Below are 22124 nucleotides of genomic sequence, written 5' to 3' on the forward strand. Positions count from 1 at the left end.
TCCTGCACGCCCCCCACCGGGGATGTGCTCGCAACCCAGGTACATGCCCTTGACCGGAATCGAACCTGGGACCCTTCAGTCCGCAGGCCAACGCTCTATCCACTGAGCCAAACAGGTTAGGGCAAGATAGAGTTTTTTAAAGAAGGTGGAGATAAAGATTTTATGAATAAATATTGTACTTTCTATTCAATATATTTCCATGAATTCAAACAGTGTCTAGCAGGATACCAAAAGAATAAAAACAATAGAGGCTACAAACAATATCAAGAGTAAAGTTACATGAAATGTTAAGTTTGGGCAAAAAACTTTGGAAGTTTCAGTAAAGCTCTTACTGTGTTTTCATTCAACATTTGAAATTCTTCAGTAAAGCACCCTTTCTAGAAAAAAGTAATAAATAAAATTCTTAAATATTGACTCATTCATGTATATAATTTAAACCATTTCATAATTTAAAAAATCAGATAATGATTTTAACACACATACTAATTTAATAGCTAATTACAAATAAAATGAATATTTGGAAGAAAATAAAAATTCTAGGTTGAACCAAAAATAAATGTTAATATTTATGTTTTAGAAAAAAATCTTCCTGCTAGTTTTAGTTCCTCCTTATGGAAGTCTTAAAGGACCTGCCTACAGTACTTTTAGGAATCATTTCTGTAGTTTGTGATTGAAGGGTTAAACATAAATTTAAAAACACACACACACAAAACAAAAACCATAAACCTACATGCTAAGCTGACTCCTGACAGAACTGGGGGCTTCTCTCATCTTTCAGGGACTGTTGGGATCTTTTAAACCAGGTCAACCTTGGTGTCCTTGGTCACCATCTCTGGTCATCTCTGCTGTGCTATCAGTTCTCCCACTATCAGTTGAATGCAACACCCCACGGTTCCCTTCCTTCCCAGCATTTCCCACCTTGACTCGTGAAATTCCCATTCCATAATTAACAGCTTTACATCTTCTTTAAAATATATTTTTATTAATTTCAGAGAGGAAGGGAGAGAGAGAGTGAAATATCAATGATGAGAATCACTGATAGGCTGCCTCCTGCATGCTCCCTACTGGGGGATCGAGCCCACAACCTGCGCATGTGCCCTGACTGGGAATTGAAAGGTGACCTCCTGGTTCATAGGTTGACGCTCAACCACTGAGCCATGCAGCAACCTTACACCTTTACCTGATCCACTATACATTTCCCTTTACTTTACCTGAGACCCGGTTCACCACTAAACTCAAGTGAAGGCCCATGTACCTCAAGGTCAGGAGGTGGGGTAACATCGTCCACACTCCCTTCTACTGCTTAAAGGTAGATATACAGTTTCCTCTTTTAAGCCTCATGCTATCTGGCGTCTCTTGCAGACATTCCAGTCACTAACCACTAATTCTCACTTAGCGAAACATAGATCAGTCAAAATAATAAGTACTGATATACACTCCCCCTGGATTAAACACCTGTCTAATTGAACAAGAGTTAAACTGTTTTAACATCTGGCCACATGTGCGTTGTCTGTGTGTCCATATACACGTTTACTGCACAATTTATAAGTTGCAGCCGTCATCTCACTTGACTCCTAAATATCAAACTCCCCCCTGCGTACTGTAAAGATAAGGATGGCCTTCCACATAACCACAATATTAGTATCAGACTTTAGAGAATTAATAATTTTAGAATTTTATCTAATATGCAATATATATTCAAAATTCCCTAAATTTCACAAGAATGTCTTTTGTAACTTTTTCAAATTTGTATTCAAAGTTGTTGTATCTAAAAATCTCGAACAGTTGCTCCATTTTTTTTAATGACAACTTTTTAAAGAAGCAAAGCTGGTATGCCTCACATTATGCATTTACCTGACCATGTCATCATTTAACTTTTTCCCTATTCCCTAAACGTTAGGTCAGTTAGGTCTCTAGACTCAGGTTAGTTAGGCTTGGGCTCAACGTTTTTGATGAGAATAATTCCTAGGTTGTGTACGTCATATTGTATCACGTTAGGTGTTAAATTGTCCACAATCTCTTATGCTAAGTTCAAGCTCTTAGTTAAAGTGGTAGCCACCACATCTCCCTATTGTTCTGGCACTTTCCCCTTTGTAATAATTAATCTGTGGGCTCTTACTGTGGCACCATGCAAATATCTTATTCCCCAAGCACCTTTTACCTAATGTTTCTAGTACCGTTGCTAACTCTTGACTGAACTTACTATAAAAAGTTGTAAAAATGGTGAGTTTGTAATTCTATCACTCCTTCTACATTTATAACTGGCATTCTTCTGTTTAAAAATAAAAAGCTTCCTTTTTTCTTCCCAGTCTCTCTCTCTCTCCTCTCTGTCATCACCAAGGATTCATTGATTTTTCCTTTTTCAAAATTTGTAACGTGGGAGGGAACACTCCTAGGAAGGAGAAAGCAAGAGAGAAGGACTCATAAAACCTATAATAATAAAAGTGTAATATGCTAATTAAACCAGACAGCCGAACGACCTGCCTGATGACCATGCTATGACACCCACTGGCGCCAGACCAGCCAAGGCGGGTGTGATGTGATTGGTGGGGGGCCTGGCCATTGCCCCATGATCACCCTGCAGAGGGAGGTTCAGGCCACCAGACGGCGGGGTGATCAATCAATCGGGAGGCTCCACGATCGCCCCAAAGAGGGAGGCCCAGGCCACCGACCAGCAGGCTGCAGCAGGTGGGCAGGACCTACCTCTTTGGGGCGATCGATCGCGGGGTTCCCAGACTGTGAGTCAGCACAGGCCAGGTTGACGGCCGCCCCCCCCCCCCCCGCCCCGCACAAATTTCGTGCACCGGGCCTCTAGTCTGTATATAAACTCTGTCCAAAACTTTGGCTGACCCCTAAATGACACACACACAGAGCAGATGGCAAGCAGCCCAGCTAAGGATAAAAGAACTGACATTTATGCTGCCAACTAAGAGGTAGAGTTTGTGGTTTGAGTCTTATTTTAAAACATTTCAGAAAGCATAATAAAACAAGCTTAATTTTTCAGATTGTATCACTGCCCTTCCAGAAAATAAAATTTCAAAAACATTATGCTGTTATAAACCAAATCTCTCTCTCTTTTTTTAAACAGGCAGAGGAGATATTGTTTCCTGAGCACACGAGTTTGAAGGCAGATAATAAACAAAAGGAATCCATCAGGTATAGGTAAATCTTAACAATAAACACCAACTGGACAATGTGATACTAAAGTAAAAAATATTTTGATACATACCTGAATTACTTCATAAAGGTGTACCTGAACACGCCCTAACAAAATATGTTTTTCTTTATTATAATATTGCATTAGATCCAAGTAAATTTTATTCCGGGCATCATTTTGACGTCTGGGAACCTTGATAGAAAATACATATAAAAAGAAGGCTTTAAATTGTCAGTCTGAATTTCAGATATAAGTTCTGAATAAATACATCCATAAACTATATTATATTATGTGCATAGTCTAATGATTAGTTTTCATGTTATTAGTCATAACTTTTCAAACTCAGAGTCACTTATAACCTAATCTCACAAAAATCAGGATCTTCTTTATGTCTAATGTCAATTACAGTCTTTTTGAAACACCCATGGCTACATTCTCTCTCTTTTTTTAAACCCTTTCAGTCTTTTTTTTTTTTTTAACTTTTTGATAAAATGGACACCGTTGTCTCAACTTGGAACTTTGAAACCTGTAATACAATACCATTACTATGTCACCTTTAAAATCCATACTCTCTTGCTAATTAGAAAAATATCTCATGCCTCCCTACCCCAAGATTCTAAGTGCTTAAAAATTTTTAAGTGATTTATAATTGACATCATTGTATTACTTGTAGGTGTGCAAAACAATGATTTGATATTTGTATATATTGCAAAATGATTATCACAATAAGTTTAGTTAACATCCATCACCATACAGTTAGAATTTTTGTCTTGTGATGAGAACTTTTAAGATCTAGTCTCTTAGCAATTTTCAAATATACAATACAGTATTATAACTATTGTCACCATGCCATACGTTAGATATCCAGAACGTATTTATCTTATAACTGGAAGTTTATACCTTTTGACCACCTTACCCATTTCACCCACCCCCAAAACTCCACCTGTGGCAACCATCAGTCTGTTCTCTGTATATATGAGTTAGGTTTGGGTTTTTTGATGGTGGTGTTTTTTTTTCTTTTTAGATTTATATGCGATCATGCAGTATTTGCCTTTCTTTGTCTGACTTATTTCACTTAGCATAATGCCCTCAAGGTCCATCCATTTTGTTGCAAATGGTAGGATTTCTTTCTTTTTCATGACTAAACTAGAGGCCCGGTGCACGAAATTCATGCACGGGAGGGGAGGGGTGTCCCTCAGCCCAGCCTGCACCATCTCCAACCTGGGACCCCTTGAGGGATCGGGCCTAAATGGGCGGTCAGACATCCCTCTCACAATCCAGGACTGCTGGCTCCCAACTGCCCTCCCCTGCAGGCCTGGGACCCCCCCCCCCCCCAGCTGTCCTCCCCTGCTGGCCTGGTTCCCCCCAACTGCCCTCCCCTGCAGGCCTGGGTCCCCCCCCCCCCCCCGCAACTGTCCTCCCCTGCAGACCTGGGTCCCCCCCAACTGCTCTCCCCTGCTGGCCTGGTCCCCCCAACTGCCCTCCTCTGCAGGCATGGTCCCCCCAACTGCCCTCCACTGCAGGCCTGGTCCCCCCCAACTGCCCTCCCCTGCTGGCCTGGTCCCCCCAACTGCCTTCCCCTGCAGGCCTGGGTCCCCCCCAACTGTCCTCCCCTGCAGGCCTGGTCCCCCCCAACTGTCCTCCCCTGCTGGCCTGGTTCCTCCCAACTGCCCTCCCCTGCAGGCCTGGGTCCCCCCCAACTGTCCTCCCCTGCAGGCCTGGCCTCCCCCAACCGCCCTCCCCTGCAGTCCTGGTCCCCCGCAACTGCCCTCCCCTGCTGACCTGGTCTCCCCCAACTGCCCTCCTCTGCCAGCCTGGTCACCCCTAACTGCCCTCTCTGCTTGCCTGATCACCCACAACTGCCCTCCCCTTTAGGCCTGGTCCCCCCCAACTGCTCTCCTCTGCAGGCCTGGTCCCCCCCAACTGCCCTCCCCTGCAGGCCTGGGTCCCCTCCAACTGTCCTCCCCTGCTGGCCTGGTCACCCCTAACTGCCCTCCTCTGCTGGCCTGGTCACCTCTAACTTCCCACAACTGCCCTCCCCTGCAAGCCATCTTGTGGTGGCCATCTTGTGGCAGCCATCTTGTGTCCACATGGGGGCAGCCATCTTTGACCACATGGGGGGTGGCCATCTTGTGTCTTGGTGTGATGGTCAATTTGCATATTACTCTTTTATTAGATAGGATAATATTTTATTAAAAATATTTTAAATCTATTCATCCTTGATGGATTCTTAGTTTTTTCCCCCAGGTATTGGCTATTGTAAATAATGTTGCAATGAACACGTGATTTTGTTTTCTCTGAATAAATACCCACAAGTAGAATTACTGGATCATATGGTAATTCTATTTTTAATTTTTAAAATATGCTTTTATTAATTTCAGAAAGGAAGGGAGAGGGAGAGAAAGACAGAAACATTGAAGGGATAGAATAATTGATCAGCTACCTCTGAGCCACGCTGGCTGGGCTGTAAATACTCTATTTAAAAATATATATTTTGGGGAGAAACCAAGATGGCGGCATAGGTGAACACCTAAACTGCTGCCTCGCACAACAATTTCAAAACTACAGCTAAAAGACAGAAGGGACATTATCCAGAACCACAGGAAAGCTGGCTGAGTGGAAATTCTACAACTAGAAGGAAAGAGAGGGGCACACGGAGACTCAGGAGCTGCAAAAGGCTGAGGTACAGAGACACGCGCGCAGAGAGGACGGGGGCTGAATGCCTGCCTAGCTTTCTCTAGTGGGAGAGAGACGGAAGCTCCCGACCGCACTGAACCCCAGTTCTGACTGCACTGAACCCCAGTTCCGGGCGAGATCCTGGGGTCCCAGACTCATACGGGGGGAGTCTGGACTGTTAGGAAAAGAGAGGAGCGCACGGAAACTCAGGGGAGCTGCAAAAGGCAGAGGTCTGGAGGTGCGCGTGCAAGTGCACGCAGAGAAGACTGACTGCTGAGTATACCGCTGGCTTTCTCTAGTGGGAGGAAGGCGGAAGCTCCCGACTGTGCTGAACTCCAGTTCTGACTGCACTGAACCCCAGTTTCGGGCGAGACCCTGGCGACCCAGACTCATACGGGGGGGGGGAGGAGGGAGGGGGCGGGGTCTGGACTGTCAGAAAAAGAGAGGAGCGCACGGAAACTCAGGGGAGACACGAAAGGCAGAGGTCTGGAGGCGCACGCGCGAGTGCGCGCAGAGAGGACTGACTGCTGAGTGTGCCGCTGGCTTTCTCTAGCGGGAGGAGGGTGGAAGCTCCCGACTGCGTTGAACTCCAGTTCCGGGCAAGAATCTGGGAATCCAGATTCAGTGGGGGAGAAACTGGACTGTCTGGCAGTGGGCGAAACTCAAGGGCGGCTTTCTCTCAGAGGTGCTTGCAGCGATTACCAAGGGACACCGAGATCCAGGGGCCTCATAGGGCAGGGCTGACGGAAGCCAAGGCTGTCTGCTCAGCCCTGAGACTCCGCCCCATCCAAGCTGAGCACAGAGGCTTTTGCAATTTTGCAAGTCTTGTCTCATAAGGCTGTCTCCAGCACAGAAGTTCCCCAGCACAGACACGGCTGATCCTCACAGCCAACTGGCCTGGAGGTCAATTCTTCCCAGTGATACCAACAATCAAGACTTAACTACAACAAGGCTGTACACACAGTCCACAAAGGGGTGCACCAAGAGTGTCCACCTCAGGTAACTGGGGAGGCTGAGCCACTGGGCCCTATAGGACACCTACCACACAAAGCCACACTATCAACTCAGGGAAGAAGCCAAAATCCGGAGACAAAGAAACAGATCACAAACGAAAGAAATGGAGGAAAACGAACGACTGGATATAGAGTTCAAAACCATGGTTATAACGTTTTTCAAGAATTTCCTAGAAAAGGCCGATAAATTTAGTGAGACCCTCAAGGATATAAAAAAGGACCAACTAGAAATTAAACATACACTGACTGAAATAAAAAATATTATACAGAGACCCAACAGCAGACTAGAGGAACGCAAGAATCAAGTCAAAGATTTGAAATACAAAGAAGCAAAAAACACTCAACCAGAAAAGCAAAAAGAAAAAAGAATCCAAAAAGTTGAATATAGTGTAAGAAACCTCTGGGACAACTTCAAGTGTACCAACATCAGAATTATGGGGGTGCCAGAAGAAGAGAGAGAGCAAGATACTGAAAACCTATTGGAAGAAATAATGACCGAAAACTTCCCCCACCTGGTGAAAGAAATAGACTTACAAGTCCAGGAAGTGCAAAGAACCCCAAACAAAAGGAATCCAAAGAGGACCACACCAAGACACATCATAATTAAAATGCCAAGAGCAAAAGACAAAGAGAGAATATTAAAAGCAGCAAGAGAAAAACAGTTAATTACCTACAAGGGAGCACCCATACAATTGTCAGCTAATTTCTCAACAGAAACTATGCAGGCTAGACGGGAGTGGCAAAAAATATTCAAAGTGATGAATAGCAAGAACCTACAACCAAAATTACTCTACCCAGCAAAGCTATCATTCAGAATTGAAGGTCAGATAAAAAGCTTCACAGATAAGAAAAAGCTAAAGGAGTTCATCAACACCAAACCAGTATTATATGAAATGCTGAAAGGTACTTTTTAAGAAGAGGAAGAACAAGGTAAAGATAAAAATTATGAACAACAAATACATATCTATCAACAAGTGAATCTAAAAATCAAGTGAATAAAAAATCTGATGAACAGAATAAACTGGTGAATATAATAGAATCAGGGGCATAGAAAGGGAGTGGACTAACAATTCTCAGGGGGAAAGGGGTGTGGGGGGTGCGGGAAGAGACTGGACAAAAGTTGTACACCTATTGATGAGGACAGTGAGGGGGAGGTAAGGGCAGAGGGTGGGGTGGAAACCAGGTGGAGGGGAGCTATGGGGGGGAAAAAAGAGGCACAATTGTAATAATCTGAACAATAAAGATTTATTAAATTTTATTGCACAGACAATAGGGTGCTGAAGGCCTGGGATGGGGAGGGGGAGGGACTGGCTGGAGGGAGTCAATGGGGGAAAAAGGGGACATATGTAATACTTTCAACAATAAAGATTTTTAAAATATATATATATATTATTATTGGTTTTAGAGAAGAAGGGAGAGAGAGAGAGAGAAATATCAATGATGAGAAATGATGTTTTCCACAGTGGCTGCACTAATTTACATTCTTATCAACAATGCACAAAGGTTCCCTTTTCTCCAAATCATTGCCAACACTGGCGATTTCTCGTCTTTTAGATCATAACCATTTTAACACATGTGAGGCAATATCTCACTATGGTTTTGATTTGCATTCTCCTGATAAATACTGAAGGTGAATACCTGTTGATCATTTGGATGGCTTCTTTGAAAAAATGTCTCTTTAGATCCTCTGTCTTTTTTTAATTGTTTTTTTTCTATTAAGTTGTATGAGTTTATATATTTATCAATATTTGGATATTAACCTTTTATCAGATATGATTTGCAAATATTTTCTCCCATTTTGTAGGTTGTGTTTTCATTTTGTTGATGCTAATGAGAGTACACATATTTGAGGGGATTATTATAGACTGAAGAGATTAATCCATGCAAAAATAATTGGAAGATTTTATATAAGAAGAAAAAAGAAAAAGGGGAAAAGAGAGAAAATGATGTGTTATGAACTGAATGTCTCCTCAGAATTCATGTTGAACCCTTAACCCCCAATGTGATGGTATTTGTAGGTAGGGTGTTTGGAATGTAATTAGATCATGAGGGTAGAGCCCTCATGAACTGGATTAGTGCCCTTATAAGAAGAGACACAAAAAGGATTATCTCTTTTTGCTCTCTGCTATATCACTACAACAATGAACAGAGGGCCAGCTGCAAACCAGGAAGCAGGCTCTCATTAGACAACAGATCTGCCAGCATCTTGATCTTGAACTTCCCATTCTCCAGAAAGGTGAGAAATAAACGTGTGTTGTTTAAGCCACCCAGTCTATAGTAATTTGTTATAGGAGCCCAAATGGATTAAGACGGGTGGGCAATGGAGGATAGGAGGGGAAGAGCAAGTCAGAGAAAAATGCATGTGTGATAAACCACATACAGTAAGATCTCAGGGGAAAAGACCACCAAAATTGTGCATTTTACAGTAACCTATTTTTTTTTTAAAAGGTACTGCTTTTGTTTCTTTCCTATCCCTTCCCAAAGGATATAATTAATTAGCATATTTGAAACAAATGCATTCTTATATCTAGAAGAAAACTTCAATATTACCTGTACAGAAAAATACTTCACTTCATCAAACTTAATCACAGTTTTCTTTTCATTATTCAGAAATGGTGTATTTTGGGGTAGCAAGCTACATATTTTTGTAAATTTCACAATGTTGTTTATAGAGATACGAATGCAAAAATTGTCATGCTGTAAATCGACTGAAAACAGATATTTAGGAAGCAAATTTTGTTGTAATTAAACAATAATACATTATATAATTAATCTATTAAACAATTCAGGCTAAAACTTAAGAATCAATCAAATAAATAAAGAGGTAATTGTAGAACACATTAAACAATGGAAGGTCCTTTAAAATAGTATTTTTGCCCATCAATGTTAGGTACAATATAACTAGAAAAAGGTTGATTCTTCCTTAGATCAATTCTCATATTTTCATAGTCACAATTCCATTATAATTCCTTTGCAAATTTTTCTATATTTTAAGGTGAATAAGCATTTACAATATATAGTTGAAAATTTTTGGTAAGCATAATTATATAGAAATTTTAAAAATATGTCACTTGAGAGTAATTTCTTTTTAATTTTAGGACAAAATTTAAAGTAGCATTCTACTTTAATTCACTACATACTCACTTATACTATATTGGCTTGTCTTTTACTTTTCATAGCACTCCATTAAAACAATATTTTTCATGATTTAACTAATTATCTTAAAAAAATCTCTTTATGTAGAATTCTCTTCACTAATTACTTATATAAAAAAGAAACACCACGTCTTCATAATGAGACTGGGTTTATGCCACGATAAATCCAAGAAGAGGTATTCAGCTTATTTAAGGGTACCAAGATAAATAAATCTGTTTAAGAGAAGCACAGTTATTTCTTAGAAATGAATTAGTAATATATATTCCAAGAAGATATAATATATGTTTTCCTTTAACTTAGATGGTGATTGAGGTGGGTTACCGATAGCTAAAATTCTTTTGTCCCTCTCCACATCCAAGAGCAACATTTCTAGTCTTCTGCTCTTGAGTCTCGCCTGGACCAGTGACTGCTTTAACAAGCAATGGACTTGACCAGGCTGGGACTAGGAAAGGGTCAGAGAGGCGCTAGCCAGGGGGCAAAATTTAAGGGGACACCAACAACTTCAGTAATGAAGATAAATAGTATTTTAATGTAATATAAAATAAAAATGAATAGAGAAAAAAATAATGCCAATCTTCTAGGCATTTTCACTAAAGCACCAGACACATAAATGAGGCATTTCACATATTCCAGCTTTTCTGACCTGCCAGGTGATTGTAGCCTCAGCTGCGATAATGAAGCAGGAATACCCACGGAGTGCACATATAGTGATTAATAATAAAATAGTTAATATTCTAAGCCATTAAGTCTTAAGAGTGTCTTGTAATGTAGTAATATCTAACTGAAATAGTGATATATGATCATAGCATGATTCTTAAATCAAAAGAAAGGATACTCTTAGGTGTAAAATGACTGCAGTTCTTTACATGAATAGCCAGACAGCCAACCTATAACAATCAAAATAAAAACACAGTGAATAAATTTTTAAAAGTAACTTTTCTTCCATTTTACTCTACATCAAACTACATATTTTTAAAGTTCTACTTTGTTAGTCTTTCTCATTAGAAATATTGTTTCTCATTAGAAATCTCTAGTTATTGGAAAACACCAGAAAGCAGAAACAGAGAAGGAAAAACAGGCAGGCTTTGTTTAAGATAAACCTAAAATGAACAAGAATACAAAGCAAAACAATGGTTCATTACCAACTTAAATCCAACCATCACTCTTTGAATCATTTTTATTTTGTATTAGGTAAGAAGTGGTAAAGTGTAACATCTTTCATATAATAATAAGAATATGCCTTGCTTGAGATAAGCTTTTTTATTCAGTATCCTAAAACCACTTTATTCATTCAACAATCATTCGTTAACTATAATACGCCAAGGGCTATGAAATATTCATTCTCTCTTATACAAAGTGGTTCTAAATGTTGAAGAAAATTATATCTTGAGTTTAACCATAAAATTAAATCAAAACGAATACAGGAACACTTGAAAGTAATATGCAGGATTAGCCAAGTTTGGCTTAAAAAAAAGAGAGTAAAAGCAACAGCAATATTATATCAAACATTATGAAATAATATAAATGGCCCAATAGTATTTTTAAAGTAATTTAATTGGCTTTAGAACAACACAGATAAAGATATTAGCACCCGATATTTAACTAAAAGAATACTGTATCTTCCCTGGCCAGTTTTCTCAGTGGTTAGAGCGTCAGCCCACAGACTCAAGAGTCGCACCTACCTCGGTTGCAGGGACCATCCTGGGTGCCTGTTGGGGCACGTGCAGGAGGCAACCAATCCATGTGTCTCTCTCACATCGGTGTTTCTCTCTCTGTGTCTCTCTTCTTCCCTTCTACTTTCTCTAATAATAAATGAAAAAAAAATGTCCTCGGGTGAAGATTAACAACAACAAAAAGAATACTGTATCTGAATGATGAAATCCTAAAGAAAAATATTATAATCTACTTTTTAAGGAAACATAGGTACAAAATATTATGGTAAAGGAAAGATTCTAAATTTTCAAATTTAAAGGAGAGGTAATGCCCATTGTATAATCTAGGGGGGATTTAAACTGGTATTGACATAGGTGATTCTACAAATCACTGTTTATTTGTTAAAATTGGGTTGTATATAAGGAGGATAAACAGGAAAGTATAGCTATAATTTTATATTGTATAATTCTATACAATGCAAATCACTGGCTGCCTGCCAAGTATCTCAACATGAAGCCATTGGTAGCTACCTTAATTTTCCTTATGTTTCCATAGCTCTTTATACTTTTTAAAAAATATATATTTTATTGATATTTTACAGAGAGGAAGGGAGAGGGATAGAGAGCTAGAAACATCGATGAGAGAGAAACATCGATCAGCTGCCTCCTGCACACCTCCCACTGGGGATGTGCCCGCAGCCAAGGTACATGCCCTTGACCGGAATCAAACCCGGGACCCTTCAGCCCACAGGCCGACGCTCTATCCACTGAGCCAAACCGGTTTCGGCACTCTCTTTATACTTCTACATAAAAAGATCCATATAATATAGAAAACAGATTTAACACTCAAAAATATAATAATGACCATTCATAGACTGCAGATAACAAATGTTGCCACAGAATCTGAGACCCATCTATGGCACAACACAATACCCATGTCAGTATCGTCAATATCTTCACCCCAAACACTCTCAAACATTCATTTAAAACAGGAAAGCAACCAGAAAGCTATTCACAAAAGCACTTGTTTTCTTTTTGTTATTGTTGACACTATTACAGATGTCCCCACTTCCCCCCTTTGCCCTCTCACCCAGCCCCTTTCCCTTTGGCCATCACTATACTGTTGTCTGGGTCCTTAACACAAAAGCACTTTGTGTCTAACTTTTGTGTCTAAAAGATAGCTTTTTCACATTTCTTTCTGAAAATGGGATGTGACTATCAGAAACAGAGGTAGTGGTTGTCATGTTGTTATCATTGTTGACACATTTGAAAACCTTGCCAAATATCTCAAATCACAGAACTTTCAGAGAGGAAATGGCGTGACTACATCATGCATTGGGAGGAGCTACTAATTACATGCCAAACATCTCTCTGTCAACAACTTCCAGTGGGCCTTTAAGAGAAGCCTTTTCATGTCTAGCAACATGTCATTCAAATAAGGAAAATACAAACTATGAAGTTAGAAAGTGTGAGTGAAATCTGAATGGTTTTCAAAATGTCAGTTCTAAACAGATGTAGAAGTCATATTCAACAGTATGGATTATAGAAATTACTATGTCAACATAATGACATGCATGATTGCTTATGGCCAAAAGTGATTTCAAGGAACCTTTTCTAAATTTAGATTCAGACAGTGGAGGCTTACTCTCCAACTTTGATTGTGATAGAAGAAAGTGTTACATAATTAAATTGAGAAATGCACACCATGGTCATTTTATAAAAACAAAAATGTATACATTAATATAACCTTACTATTTACCCCCCAAAAAGGTGATGCTAAATTAATCATGTTTTTTAATCAAGAAAATGTATCAGTATCCTATATAATAAAGCCTAATATGCAAATCGACCAAATGGAACAACCGGTGGAACGACTGGTCGCTATGATGTGCACTGACCACCAGGGGGCAGACACTCAATGCAGGAGCTGTCCCCAGCCTGCAGGCCCCAGGCCAGCCAAGGTGGTTGCCAATGGACCCCCTCCCCCGCCCCCGATTGCCCCACCAGTCACACTAGAGATAGGCCCTGATCACTGGCCAGGCCTAGGGACCCTACCTGTGCATGAATTTTATGCACCGGGCCTCTAGTTAGTATTTAATAGGAGCTAGAGAAGAGGGATAAGAGAACCTCTTATTTCATAGCTATTAACTACTCTAATACGGCTCAGAGAAAAAAGAGACCTGTAAAAGAATAGCACAGTGTTTGGCAGTTCTAAATGCACACAGATCCTCATGTCCTATACTCTGTAGCACCCAAAACAGAACACAGATTTTTCTGTTCCTCAGCCTTGATGTTAGGTCCTACCTGTGTCGTTGTGTGTATGTGTTTGATTTTTTTACACTGGGGTTTATTATTTTTTGGATGAGAGAGGTGAGGGGCCAATTTTTAAACTGTAGCTCAAAGGTCACTAAATCTTACAATGAATACAATCATCTGAAGAAATGCCGATTCTAGGCCCCATTAAAAATAAAATACCGATTCTAGGCCCCATTCTCAAATTCTAAGTTAGCAGATCTTAGGTGGGGCCTGAGAAGCAATGTTTTTAAAAATTATTTCAGATGATTCTTATAAAACTTGACTTTATGTATCCCTAATACAGAAAACATTTTTTTCTTTGAATCAAGATGTTTTCCATAATTTCAGTGATCACTAGAATGCTGTTCTGACTTATAAAAATGAAAAAAATCAATGAGTATGTTATCAGAAAGTACCATTTTCTATGCATACTTTTGATTATCAAATAATAAACTAACTAGTTTTAATGTAAAATAAGAATTATATGGGTTTACTAAGGATTAATCATACATACCACATCCCCAAATGGCACCAAATTTTCTGGTTTAGGTGTTACTTTTGCTTCTTTACTTTCAGACCCTGTAAAAGTTTTCTTCCGCATCTACAATGTAAATAAATTAAGACTTTAGAAGGCAAAGAAGAATATAACTAAATGCTATTTCAATTCAATTTTATGAATTTCTAGTATCAGGTATTATATTAGGACGTGGGATATTAATATGACTAGAAAACTCATCCCCACCCTCAACAAGTTTATCAATAAGTTGGCAGAGAACAAAGGAGAGAAGTACACTGTAGCATAAACAATGAGTTCTTGCTAAAAAGGACCATCGTTACCACGTTCCAGCCTCAATCTTCCAGTCTCAATCTGGTGTGGACTAGGTACTGTATCAGACTAAGAGCAGTGATCCTACTTGCAAATTATCCCAATATTCCTTCAGTTATCAGTCATGGAAGGAACTGGGATTTAATCCTTGGAATAGTTAGTACATGGGATAAAGCAGTGAACAGACGGTTTGGGGGTTTTAGTTATGATTTCCTCCAGAGTAACTTCACTAACTGATATTTGTGGGTTGGTTTTTAACTTTGTTCTAAGGGTTCTAGTCACTATACACAATGGTTAGCCTTAAAAATTATAAGACATTTTAATATAGATTTTTAAAGTAAAAAGAAAGGGGGAATGGAGGAGAGAAGCAGGAGGACTAGGGAAAAAACTGCCTATTAACAATATAACTTAGCCTGGGTGGTGTTTCTAAGTGGTTAGAGCATTGGCCCGTGCAACCAAGGGTCTTGGAGTTCAATTTCCAGTCAAGGGCACATACTTGGGTTGCAGTTTGAATCCCCAGCCTGGTTGGGCACATGAGGGAGGCAACCAATCGATCTCTCTCTTTCTTTCTCTCTCCTGCCCCCTCTCTCCCTCCCTTCCACCCTCTAAAGAGCAATGGAAAAAATATCCTCAGGTGAGGATTAACAAACAAATAAGTAAATAAATACATATATGTGTACACACACACACACACACACATATATATATATATACATGACTTAAAAATTGTCATTTGTGACAACATGGGTGGATCTTGGGAATATCATGCTAAGTGAAATAGACAGAAAAAGTTAAGAACCATATGATTTCACTCATATGTGGGATATAAAACTGAAAGCAACAAATGAACAAATAAGGAAAGCAAACAAATAAAAACTCAGAGACTTGGACAACAGTATGGTGATTATTAGAGGGAAGGGGGTAAAGGTAGTAAAGGATAAAGGAGGTCAAATACATGGTGATGGAAGATTTGACTTAGGGTGGTGAGCATCCAATACAATATACAGATGATGTATCATAGAATTGTACACTTGAAACTTGTATCATATTATTAACCAACTAGAGCAGGGGTGGGCCAACTTTTTGACTCGAGGGCCACAATGGGTTTTTAAACTGGACCGGAGGGCCGGAACAAAAGCATGGATGGAGTGTTTGTGTGAACTAATATAAATTCAAAGTAAACATCATTACATAAAAGGGTACGGTCTTTTTTTTTTTATTTCAATAGTTTTATTCATTTCAAACATTTTAACAAGAAGAATGTAAACACTAATTATTATAATTTGAAACTTCAAAATATGGAGGAATCATAGCATAATAACATACCTTATATTGAAGATGGCAAAGGCAAAATAAAATTGCCTAACAAAGGAAAGGTACAAAAGCCTTTCAAATTAAACTTAAATATAATAAAATAATTTAAAACGAAAACAAATAGAAAAGAACAAAATGTGTAAACAGTAAATTAAACATTTTCTTTAGTGCAACTTCCAAATTATGACCAGGATGTAGATGTAGATGGCAATGTAGACTGGGTTGAAAGGTTTTTGGTCTTTAAAACATCCACTTCAGTGGGAACAGTGTTGTTGGTCTCCTTTTTAGCTAATGCTCTGATCCTGTGCTCTCCAGGGGCGTGTCTCCCTACATCACCACGATAACGTGTCTACGCATTCCCAGGGTGATGTCGGGGGACGCGTCCGCAGGCATTACAAGGAGCCTCTGGAAGATTGAGAGGTTGTTCCTTCTACTGAATGGGGATATAAATCCGCCTACTCAGAAGAAGGAGCTGCGGCTGTGTTTCCCGATGTTGCCATGTTAACACTGCTGCTGGTGAAGGAGCGGAGGGGAGAGCAAGAGAACCCTCCGCTCTTTCGGCTCCTTGGGCCGGATAGAACAGCCGAATGGGCCAGATCTGGCCCGCGGGCCGTAGTTTGCCCGCGGCTGAACTAGAGGCATTGTGCACAGATTCGTGCACCAGTGGGGTCCCTCAGTCTAGCCTGCTGGGATCGGGCTGAAACCAGCTCTCTGACATCCCCCAAGGCGTCCCGGATTGCGAGAGGCGGTTCTCAGGTGATGTACCCTGGAATCGGGCTCCCTCCTCTCTGGTTCTGGGCGTGTCACCCGAGAACCGCAGCTGCCAAGAGACCGCAGCTCGGCAGCTCCTGTGTTTAGTGTCTACCCCCTGGTGGTCAGTGCGCATCATAGCTACTGGCTGGTCAGCCGGTTGCTTAGGCTTTTATATATAGGTAGATGTCACCCCAATAAATTTAGTTTTAAAAATATAGCTTGAAAAGAAGTGTATTTATCCCCAACCTTTGCTGAACTCAAATTAACATGATCTTATTTACAAACATTAACTTCCCAGGAATCTTTGTTGTTATGTCTTTCATGAATCACTGACTTTTCAAGTATATAATAAATCCTTAGTTATGTTGACACTTTTATTTTAAAGTGGTATTGAAAAATTAGTTTTATACATCTTGAATCATTTTGTTATTGTTGCATCTAACTGGTTTAATGTGTTTTATATTTGCCCCACAGAGGTTTATAGTTGTGAGTATGCATTGTGAGTATGCATAACATAGAATTTGTGTATTATTATTATTTTTCATATGAACAACTGCAAACCTACTTTTGTCCCACCCTGTGTGTGTATATACAGTTATATAATGTAATTTGTAAAGTAACTGAATGACAATTACTGTATTGTCAGAAAAATATCAAACTGTGGTACCTTATATATGTGTTTAACGTGGAACCTCATGCTTTCTAATGTTTTGATAACCTTATTATGGAAGTCTACTTTGAAAGTTCTTTTGTTTTTTGAATATGCATCTTATAAAATTCAAAATAACAGGAAAAAATTCCTTTAAAATACAGATGTTCAATTTATCCTTAACAAACTGGTAAAAAAATCCTACCTTCCCCCTCATCTTACAACCTTTTTACTTTTCCTTTCTCATCTGAGCAAAGCTCTCTTCAATGACAGCACAATTATTTGTCACTATTCTATTAGAACCTTGAACAAAAGTTCTAGAAATCAGTTTTATAAAGCCTTCTGACACCACCTAGAATTTCTCCTGAACGTGCAGAGATTTCAATTCATTCTATTATGCCTATCATCTCTGTCACTTCTGGCCACACCCTGAATAGAAGTCCCGCCCATTTCTATTAAAAAGTCTGCATTCACTCCCATTGTTCTGCTCTTGCATTAAGTCTATATATTACTTTGGGTAATATGGACATTTAACTATTTTGATTCCTCCAATCCATGAACATGGAATATCTTTCCATTTCATTGTGTCTTTTCAATCTCTTTTAATACTGCTTTGTAGTTTCCAGAATATAGGTCCTTCACATCCTTGGCTAAGTTTATTCCTAGGTATTTTATTTTATTTTATTTTATTTTATTTTATTTTATTTATTTTATTTTATTTTATTTTATTTTATTTTATTTATTTTATTATTTTATTTTTGCTGTAATTGCAAAAGGAATTTTTTTCCCCATTTCTTTTTCTGAAATTTCACTGTTAGTATAGAAATGCAGATTTTTGTACATTTGTATTCTGCAACTTTACTATATTTGTTTATTGTTTCTAATAGTTGGTTGGCGGAGTCTTTAGAGTTTTCTATATAAAGGATCGTGTCATCTATAAAAAGTGACACTTTTACTTCTTTCATTCCCAATTCAACAAGACAAGTAATAACAAGAGTTGGAGAGGGTAAGATTCCAGTACTAAGCCCCATTCAGAATGCCTACGAACTATCCCAGAAACACAGGGCAAATAAGTGGGGTGGGGAGAGGTTATTCAGGAAGGAGATGATGATACTTCAAGTGGGTTTGAAGAAGTAAAAAAAATAAGAACTAGAGGGAGAGGAGCCTAGACAGAATAAACAAGTGTAAAAGCATAAAGAAGCAAGGCACACTTTATATTATACTAGAGGCCCGGTGCATGGAATTCATGCATGGGGGTGTGTGTCCCTCAGCCCAGCCTGCACCCTCTCCAATCTGGGACATCCCTCTCACAATCCAGGACTGCTGGCTCCCAACTGCTCGCCTGCTTGCCTTCCTGATTGCCACTAACCGCTTCTGCCTGCCAGCCTGATCACCCCCTAACCACCCCCCTGCCAGCCTGATTGATGTCTAACTGCTCCCCTGCCAGCCTGATTGTCCCTAACTGCCCTCTTCTGCAGGCCTGGTCCCCCCCAACTGCCCCCCCCTGCTGGCCTGGTTCCCCCCAACTGCCCTCCCTTGCAGACCTGATCCCTCCCAACTGCCCTCCCCTGCAGGCCATCTTGTGGTGGCCATCTTGTGTCCACATGGGGGCAGCCATCTTTGACCACATGGGGGCAGCCATCTTGTGTATTGGAGTGATGGTCAATCTGCATATTACTCTTTTATTAGATAGGATATTGTTATATTGATGTAATATACAGAAATTGATAAAGAGAGTGGTGGAATAGAATAGAAAGTCCAGGGGGGAAAACCCAAATACTAGTACATATGGTAACATAGTCTAAAGTGACATATCCAGTCCTAAGGGCAAATATGTGTTGTTTTTTTAAATAAATGATGTTAGGACATTTATTTGGAAAAAGAAAAGAACCTCGGGAACTGAAAACAAGGGTAACTAAAGTTTCTGGAGTCTAGCCCTTTAACCACATACATGAAACCCCAATGAGGAGGAGGACAACGGCTAACATTTACTGACTACGTTGTGCTTTGCCCTGTTAAGCCCTTTATATCCTTACCTCCTTTGGCTGCTCAGACAACCCCGTAAGCGAGGCAGGCAGTCATCGGTGTACTCCGTTAACAGGTAATAAAACGAGGCTCTGACAAGGAATTGCCAGGATCCCACAAGCAAACTCTTTCTCAGGTATGCCCACCTTCCCATTTAGGGCAGGTCCCCCTCCCTCCCAGCTGCATGCCCCGCCCCCTTTGCCTTCCCTGCCCTCTGGGTGGCCGGGTAGGGGCAGGCTCCGCGGGGGTGGGGGTGGGGGTGGGAGTGGGGGAGGGGGAGATACTCACGGTGGGCTGCCGGTGCCCAGGGCCCTCTTGGCCTGGTCCGTGGAAAGATTAATGGTCTTGCCTTACTCCTGGAAGTGACGGCCTGGAGAAAACACCGACCCTCTGATGGGCGAGTTTCCAGGGAGTTTGGGGGACTCCTCTGAAGTATGGGGGCTCTGACAGGGAATGGGCCCGCCCGCGTGGTTCTCGGCTGCGGCTGCGTTGGAAACCTCAGGCATCTGTTGGGGAAATCCATCCGTCCATCCTCCCAGGGCGGGTCTGTGCCTAACCGACTGCCTGCGACTGCGCAGGCGCAGCCCTCCCGCCGCTTTTCCCGCGCTTCCCGCCCCCTCCCTCCAACCTCCCGCGCACATGCCCACGCACGCGCATGCGCACACGCCCACACGCTCGCGCGTACAATACTGCGCGACTGCACGTTTAGGCCGGCTCCTGCCCAGGGCTGGCCTTGGGGGCGTGCAACCTTGCGACCCGGAGGGTCGGCCTCGAGCGCTTGCCCAGGCGGGTGAGCAGCAGATTCCTCAGCACGTGGTCGGTGTCCGACACCTTAGTGCGTCGTGTCTGCCCCTAACCTGTCTGAAGCCCTCCTCCCTGCGCCAGTTCTTCCGGGAGACTTAGTGTCGCTCATCACCTCCTTACGCTGGTCCCTGCCTTCCAGGTGCGCTATCCCAACAGTCCGGCGGACATCTTGGCTCACCTGACCCACCGACATAACACAGTGCGTTGATACGCATCTTCCCTCCCAGGCCTCTAGGGCGTCCCAGACTCATTTGAACATAGCAGTGTTATACCCACAAAAGCTTAAAACGTCAGACATGTTTGAATTCTAACCCCAAATATTTGAAGCCTGCTCCTTCTCCTTATGGCACCTAGTGTAGGACATCTCACACAACAACCATGGTTTATTCATGGGTCTCCCAGCCCGCTGTCGTCCACCCTTTCCACAATTTCACCTTTAAAATTTAAAAATACAGTTTGCTTTTTAAACAAACAAAACCAGAAACGCCAGAGCTTCTTTATTGGCTATAAATTGGAATTTTTTAAAAAATATATTTTTATTGATTTCAGGAAGGAAGGGAGAGGGAGAGAGAAATAGAAACATCGATGAGGGAAAAAATCATTGATTGGCTGCCTCCTGCACGCCCCCCACTGGGGATCAGCCTGCAACCTGGGCATGTGCACTTGACAGGAATCGAACCTGGGACCCTTCGGTCCGCAGGACGATGCTCTATCCACTGAGCCAAACCAGCTAGGGCTAAATTGGAATTATTTAATGCGAAAACCAAGGGCCTCCAAAATTATTATTAATTGCTATTCTATTTTTCTCTTATTAAGGGCCAGCTCAAAGTTCAGCTTTCAGTTAAGCCATAAAACCCCATACACATACCCCAAATGCAGAATTAACTGCTGTCTCCAAGTTACCACTTGCTAATAGCTCATTAATGGATTCACACTGTTGCAATTAATTGTTAATTTAAAAAAAAATAGATCTGGCCAGTGTGCTTCAAGCGATTGAGTGTTGACCCAGGAACCAAGAGGCACCAGTTTGATTCCCAGCCAGGGCACAACCCCCCACATTGGTTTTCTCATATTTATCCTTCATAATATTGTTCAGATGTGGTGAGCCTCAGCTCGAATGAGCATGGCTTCCCTGAAGTTTGCTGACAGTGGGAGCTGGGACTGGCAGGATGCCAGCGCATTCACAATTCTGTGAAAAGGGGGAATCCCGTTTCAGCAACTCCAGCCTCACAGACAGCAAACCACTCCTATGATGATGCTTACACCAAATTTAGACCTATTCTAGGCGCATCCATTTCTATCATCAATACGTCAGTCCTCTTCTGCTCTACAACATTCAGCTGTTTGCGAAGGAGGGCTGGCCCACTAGTTTTCTTGATGTGCCGGAGGCTTGGAGACACCTTGCCCCATTGAGCCTTATTACTGCCCTGAGCTCCAGGGTTTCACACCAGTTGAGGCACCACTGGACACAGCTCTGAAGAGACCTGTTCCAGTACAGGCCACCTCAGGAGTGGGATTTCGAGAGCCAAAGATCCCTCGAGAATAGATTCAGTGGATTTCTACTCATTCTTCTCGTCATGCAAAAACAGGCAGCGGAAAGGGTTCTGCAGAAGTCAATTGAGTGGTAGCTCAGCAAGCTCACTGGCCTCTGCTTTATTTCCCGGAGCGCATGGCCTGCTCTGCTTCTCTTTTGCTACATCTTCTTTTTTTTGCTACATTAGTTTTTAAAGTTTCCTAAATGATTCTGATGTGCAACCAGCTCTGGGAACCACTGATACAGATTTTAAAAAGAAGTAAACTTTTT

At 41.1% G+C, this 22124-nt stretch overlaps 1 protein-coding gene across 1 annotated transcript in view; it reads right to left on the reverse strand.

Moving 5' to 3' along the window:
- The window catches only part of C2CD6 (C2 calcium dependent domain containing 6), a gene marked incomplete at its 3' end in the record, with an annotated part of 70862 nt that extends 50983 nt beyond the window's left edge, over nucleotides 1–19879 (reverse strand). The window contains exons 1-6 of the mRNA XM_080671129.1: nucleotides 19805–19879; nucleotides 14464–14550; nucleotides 10838–10889; nucleotides 9397–9554; nucleotides 3230–3349; nucleotides 333–377 (exon numbers count right to left, since the gene is read on the reverse strand). Coding sequence (XP_080527255.1) covers nucleotides 333–377; nucleotides 3230–3349; nucleotides 9397–9554; nucleotides 10838–10889; nucleotides 14464–14550 — 462 coding nt within the window. The 5' untranslated portion in view covers nucleotides 19805–19879. The remainder of the gene's footprint in view (nucleotides 1–332; nucleotides 378–3229; nucleotides 3350–9396; nucleotides 9555–10837; nucleotides 10890–14463; nucleotides 14551–19804) is intronic.
- Nucleotides 19880–22124: the final 2245 nt, after the last annotated feature.

This window comes from Plecotus auritus (assembly GCF_963455305.1).
Source record: "Plecotus auritus genome assembly, chromosome: 5".
Classification (NCBI taxonomy): domain Eukaryota; kingdom Metazoa; phylum Chordata; class Mammalia; order Chiroptera; family Vespertilionidae; genus Plecotus; species Plecotus auritus.